Raw genomic sequence first — 6,593 nt, forward strand, 5'->3', positions numbered from 1 at the left:
TTCATGATGTAGTATAACTCTACCGCTAGGATCATATTTGCCCCAGGTCTTGTTGATTTGTAGTAATAACGATCCGATACTCTCATAAAGCCCACCAACTAATAGACATGATGTCCTATGACCCGTTTTACCATCGTGAATGGTCATCGTAGCGTCCTCGGCAGGAAAACTATGCCAGCTGCATGGGTACTGCGCTTCAATTAGGCCTACTTCATAGGGCTGCTTGGTGTGTATAGATTTTGCTAATTTAGTTCTAAAATTCCATATCTTATTTTGTGGGTAGATCCCTGCCGATGCATTACTCGCTAGAGTCACATAGAACCCTCCAGACACCTCCTTATCCATCGTACACTCTGGTTATAATGGAATGTATGTCTCTTGTATGTCTCTTTATGCATCGACTAGTGTCTTTTCAGCTATCCATGAATTGAATGCCTCCGGCCAGCCCAGCCATTTGACATATACCAGATTCTTAGACCCCTCCCTTTTTCTATCTATAATCTTTTCTATTTTATACACCTTGTTTTTAGACACTATAACTTTTTGTAGCTCTTTCTCATAAAATGTTCCATGGACAGGGGCACCTGCATAGTCTTGCAGCTTATAGACTGGAGGACACCTTGCTATGCGCTGCGATATTACAAAATATTCATCCGTAAATGTCTGCTCATAGCCCTTTCGAAATGTAGCTCTGACTTTTGAAATTCTAACCGTGTCACCAACATCGTATCTAAACACCACCATCGGCTCTTGAGTGGTTTTGTATAGCGTATTAAACACTGTTTTCTCATTATCTTTATCAACGTTGACCGGGGTCATTTTTATCGATCTATGATATGAATGGTTATAAGCATGGACCATGTCCTGTAGCTTATCCACATATCGTTTGGAGTTGGCAGCTGTTAAATATCTCCACATGCGGGTTTTCAGAGTCCTGTTGAAGCGTTCCACTATACTGGCCTTGGTCTCGTTAGATGTAGAGAAATGTTTGACGTTGTACCGCTCCATCAAACGCTGAAAGATCTTGTTATAAAATTCTTTGCCGGCGTCGGTCTGCAGTTTATCGGGGGTACGCCCTTCCCCGAGAATATCATCAAAAGCTTTAGCGACGTCGATAGCCCTCTTGGATGGTAACGGACGAACCCATGCATGTTTTGAGAATACATCGATACACGTCAACAGAAAATGCACACCATCATTTTCGGATGCATACTCTGCCATATCCACTAAATCAGCCTGGAACTGTCTATCTATTCCACTAACCAATACTCTATTTCTGCGGAAATGTATCGGTGCAGGTACATGCAGGGTGTAGGGATCCTGCTTCAGCAGCCATTTCTTGATATATTTTAGTGGAGGTACTGCACCCTCACTATGCTCAAGGGCCGTTCTTAGTTTATTGATGCCGCCGTAACCCCCTGGTCCGGAGGGATCATAATAAGTCTTATGCAGCCGTTTATCCATGTCGTATGTCTGCGACAAAAACGAATACTGAAACACTGCTCAGAGTTATCCATCCTTTTATTTAAAATGTCTGTCCGCTCAAAACAAATCTCAGATAAAGTTTACATGAAGTTTTATTTTTCTGCACCATTTTACAAGCCATCATTCTAGCAGTTCTAATACCCTCGGCGTTTGAGGCATTATTGAGCTTCAAGACATCCGATACAAAAGCACATATACACATGACATGGCCGACGGTAAAACAGTCACCATCGGGGAAATGTGTAAATACTTCAGCTAACATTTGATCAGTAGGTTTATCATACAAGAATTTCATGACCAGATCATTCCAACCCTTATACGTACATTTGATATAAGCATTATGTTGGGCATACGTATCATTTTCTATGGCAGCATACATCAAAACGGATAGTCTATCTGATACAATCTTGCTATCCGCATCATAGGCATAAGAAAACAACACCCCCATTATAAACGCCACCCACCACCACCAGGCTTTGGTTTGCCAAATGACAATGTAGGACGCCACATTTGTATGGCTTCATGTATCAGAAGCAGATGTTCATCGGACACTCCTACGGCAGCCAGTGAATCCAGTTTTTCGGTATCATAGGTATTGCCTATTAAATCACATAGAAAAGATTCGACCACGCCATAGATTTTTCCGGGGGACACAGTCAACCCTGTAGTCTTCTTTAAAACAGTTTCTAAAAGTAACAGGAAGGGGTGTCTGTCCAGGATAACACAAATGTCCTGGTAGTGGGATTCGTAGTGATGATGTGACGCTCCCTGCAGGCATGAATGGCGTCGTTGACTTGGACAATCACACTGGCATCCCCAGCAGACCGCTTGCTTCTGATGGCTGATGATGGCTACCACACAGAGCCCCGTGGTAAATCGCAGAACAGCCAGCGATGGAGGGTTTTAAACGGATCTGTGTTGATACAGGCCATCCGTCATCTCTCATAGCTGTGTCCACCTCCAGCTCACTGTCCTCGCCGGTGTGTAGGAAGGTCAGATTCAATCCGGTCAGATAGACGGCATACTCGTGAAGCCAGTGGGGTCCGGGTTGTACAGCCTTTAAATCAGCAGTCTCCATAGCCACACCCCCACCTTCCACATGTTCATCATTGACCTGTGCTGCATAGCGTATCAAAAATATACCATTAGAATATGAAAATAAAAAAACACACACAACACCCACATATTAAAATAATGTATAGTCTATCAAAAACACATTTAAAAAAAAAAAAGGAAAATAAAACACCCTTAATACTACTAGTATGTACACTCCACCTTCGTATACATTGCTGACATTTTCTAATGCTATCATAACCCTAAACATACTCAAACACACCATGTGCCCCCTCATCAAACCCAGACGACTCAAACAGGCACATTCGGCATTCATCAGCAGTTGTGTTCCATGGTTCTTCATCCGTCTTAGCCATAGAATCAATCTCTGCAAAAATTCCACGTAGTGCAGACAGATCAGCCCACTGCATGAAAAAGACATTATCAAAATAAACAGCAGCTTCTAAAACACTGGTGCGTAGAGGAGAGCAACCGATGCAATGCATATCACCGCACTGTGGTAGCTCGTGTGTATCAACGCCACATCTGAAAAAAATGAAATCCTGTGGGCTCTTCGTATGATAGTTTGCCCCCATGCAATGAATCCTCGATTCATGCTGAAAGGCGCATTCCAAACGATGTTGAATCCTCGGTTCATACTGAAAGGTCCAATGGTATACATGGGGTCCCCCATGCCATGTACCCTCGTCACCGTCTAGCATGGGGCATAAATTCTCAAAGAAAAAATTCCACTCGTGAACGTTCATCCGCCACTCTGTAGCACAATCTCTAGCTTTCAAAATAACACAGCCATCGACCCATGATATTACATACTCCAAGCCGTATTCGCCAACGTGGGTGAATGAATCCCCGGCACTCCGGTCCCTCAAGCCTAAAACAGGCCTCGTTCTTTTGAGTGGAGCATTAAGCAGTACCGCATCTCCACAACTATCGACATAGTTAGACACTGGCGTACTAGCGTTGGACATACCATCAGGCATCTGGTTTTCAATGTCCTCATTGCTCGACACAGAGTCGTCCATGGCGGGGGAAGACGATGGCGACGGGGTACTAGGGCCCCTATACACCCAATAAGGACTATCTGATCTATGGGTTTCTTCTGATGAGCAGTCCATGTCGAATGAAAAGAACACTGCAGACAACTTGATGAATGCGGGGAACCCTACAGCAGCCGTCGCCTCCTTTTTAAACTATGTTTATGACCCATCATAAAAACGTAAACAGGAAGAGGTATCTGTGAATAGGGACCCCCCCTTCACCCCACCCCCTCCCAAACCGGACACACACACCCACACCCACACACACACACACACACACACACACACACACACACACACACACACTAATCACACCTCTGTCTATACAGATCCCGCACCCCAGCGACCCCTACAGGTTCACCACTGGCATTACACGGATCATCCCTACACGAAGGGGTTTATGGTTTATGACCCCGTCATAAAACATAAACAGGAAGTACCTCTGTGAATAGGGGTCCCCCCTTCACCCCCACCCCCTCCCCAAACCGGAAGTGAGTTCAGATAGGAATGGATCCCAATAGCACTTTATATAGACTACTTAGGTTAACAGTCTGACAGTTTAGGTTGTCCCGGTCTTCAAGGTGGGATCTTACCCGTCGTTGGCTAACCAGCCTTCCATACTGGCTTAGTGCAGGATGCCATGCCTGGGATACAATCAATCCCCACCCATAAGGTGGTTTTGACCACAAAGTGGAGGGATGGAGACAGAGTCTTCAATCACAATTGCCCATGCAGCCAAGGCAGTGCGTAATGGACACACCAGAGCAGCAACAACAACAACAACAACTAAAATTTGACTCTGTGTGTGCAGGGGGTATATGATGGGGTGAATCTAAAGGTAATTCATCAGAGCTAAAAGTACCATATTATCAAATGTTAATATTCTATAAAAGTGTTGCAGCAGCAGTCATGGCATTTGAAAGGTAAACCCACCACTTCTGAATGTAAATTGAGACCTAGCATGTAGGATCCCTTCCCAGCAGATGTAGCGTTAATCCACCTATTGTCCTTAAAGGGACTCTTACCTTTGTTGCATTTTTACACTTTTTTTGGATAAGGTTAAATTGGTATTAATAAGGTAATAACACTCTAATATGCAAGACAGACCCACCAGGAGTAAAAACAAACATTTATTTTACTCTCATAATATTTAGTGAAAACTTCAACCAATAAAATTCTTCAGACCGAATGACCTTATTGGCCGACAGACCTGTCTGTTTGCTGCATGGATATATAAGGTTTTCCGTCTGCTTCTTGTGGCGCATTCGGGCCCGCGTCATCAAGGCGCGTCCTCAACTAGAGGGTTTGTTTTGATTCCACGGCAGACAGTAGCGAGTAGGGGTGCAACGGATCAAAAAACTCACGGTTCGGATCGTTCCTCGGATCAGAGTCACGGATCGGATCATTTTTCGGATCAGCAAAAAAAAAAAAGAAAAAGCGTTTGTTATTGCTTTAGCCCGGTCTGATTGTGGATGAAGGGGCTGCTTAAATGCCGCGGTGATGAGCGGTTGTTGAGCCGCTTTCGGTTTCACTCCTGTCAGTGAAACACCGGGGTGATGTCGCTGTAAATGCGTGGCCATGCTCGATGTGTTTTTCTTTATGTTAGCAATCGCTATGTCAGCTACGTGTTACGTCTGTGTGGTAACCTAGGCGACCGGTTTGTGTGGCAGCGCGAGTACCGTATTTTCCGGACTATACGTCGCTCCCGAGTATTAGTCGCATCAGTCAAAAAATGCTCCATGACGAGGAAAAAAACATATATACGTCGCATCGGTGTATAAGTCGCATTTATTTTTAAACAAGAACGTTTAGTCTGGAGAGACTGAATAAAATTGCAATAGCAATATAGGCTATATATAAACATAACTTGTTATGTGTTCTCTTCTGTTTTGTCTACGGTCTAGTTTATTTATAATTTATTCGGTGGTGCAGTAGGCTTGCAGCGTTCAGTTGTAGGCCTAATGAATGACAGTGCCATCTGGCGGCCGAAAATTATGTACGCACAATTTTGGCATATAAGTCGCTTCGAAATATAAGTCGCAGGGCAAGCCAAACTACAAAAAAACCGCGACTTATAGTCCGGAAAATACGGTATATGGAAACAGACGTAGCACTGGAGGCAGCAGTTATCGTTACAGTAGTCACCGAAGTCTAGCCTACTTTTATTTTCCATGCCCACTGTTCTTCATGTTGTACGCTGAGGACAATAAATCACAACGAGCCATAGGACTGTTTGCTTATTGAAAAGGGAACTGTTGCAGACTTTTACCCAGAGCGTGTTAAGTAGCTCTGTCCCTGGAACTAGCAGGAATGGTTACGGCTGTGTGTGGACTGAACATGCGCAATTTTTTTTTTTTTCATAAATCAATCCGCGGATCATGCGTGTGCCGAACCGAAATAGATGATCCGAACGGATCACGGATCAATGATGATCCGTTGCACCCCTAGTAGCGAGTAGCGACCGTAGCGACTGACGATGGCAGACCAAAGTGGTCCACGGCGTACTGAAACTGCACCATTCAGTCCGATTAGGGGACTCATCTCGGACTCAGACTCACAGAGTTACCCTCCTCTGGAGCCTCAGGAAGACCTCCAGACTGTTGGCCACCAACTGCACCATTCAGTCCGACAAGGGGACCCGATTCGGCCTCAGAAGCCAAGTGGTCCCGCTCCCCTGGATGATTCTCAGGACCTCCAGACCGTTGGCAACTAACCGCACCACTCAGTCCGATTAGGGGACCCATTTCGGACTCAGACGCGACGTTGTCCCGCTACTCTGGAGCTACTGGAAGACCTCCAGACCGTTGGCACCCAACCGCACCACTCAGTCCGATTACGGGACCCATTTCGGACTCAGACGCGACGTTGTCCCGCTACTCTGGAGCTACAGGAAGACCTCCAGAACGTTGGCACCCAACCGCACCACTCAGTCCGATTACGGGACCCATTTCGGACTCAGACGCGACGTTGTCCCGCTACTCTGGAGCTACAGGAAGA

General features: G+C 45.3%; 1 protein-coding gene across 1 annotated transcript; it reads right to left on the bottom strand.

Annotated features, from left to right (window-relative positions):
- Positions 1-2,287: 2,287 nt before the first annotated feature.
- Positions 2,288-3,778, bottom strand: LOC130404041 (uncharacterized). Its single transcript, XM_056608631.1, has 2 exons — positions 2,822-3,778; positions 2,288-2,604 (listed from the first exon to the last, which is right to left on the bottom strand). The coding sequence occupies exons 1-2, from the start codon at positions 3,672-3,674 to the stop codon at positions 2,288-2,290; spliced, it is 1,170 nt and encodes a 389-aa protein (XP_056464606.1). The 5' UTR covers positions 3,675-3,778.
- Between the last annotated feature and the right edge of the window lie 2,815 nt (positions 3,779-6,593).

Source organism: Gadus chalcogrammus, chromosome 14 (genome assembly GCF_026213295.1).
Source record: "Gadus chalcogrammus isolate NIFS_2021 chromosome 14, NIFS_Gcha_1.0, whole genome shotgun sequence".
NCBI lineage: Eukaryota > Metazoa > Chordata > Actinopteri > Gadiformes > Gadidae > Gadus > Gadus chalcogrammus.

Coding starts and splice junctions, on each gene's coding strand:
- LOC130404041 (XM_056608631.1), bottom strand. CDS start 3,674: ATGGACTGCTCATCAGAAGAAACCCATAGATCAGATAGTCCTTATTGG. Junction 2,605..2,821: donor GTTTGATGAGGGGGCACATG/GTGTGTTTGAGT, acceptor TACGCTATGCAG/CACAGGTCAATGATGAACAT.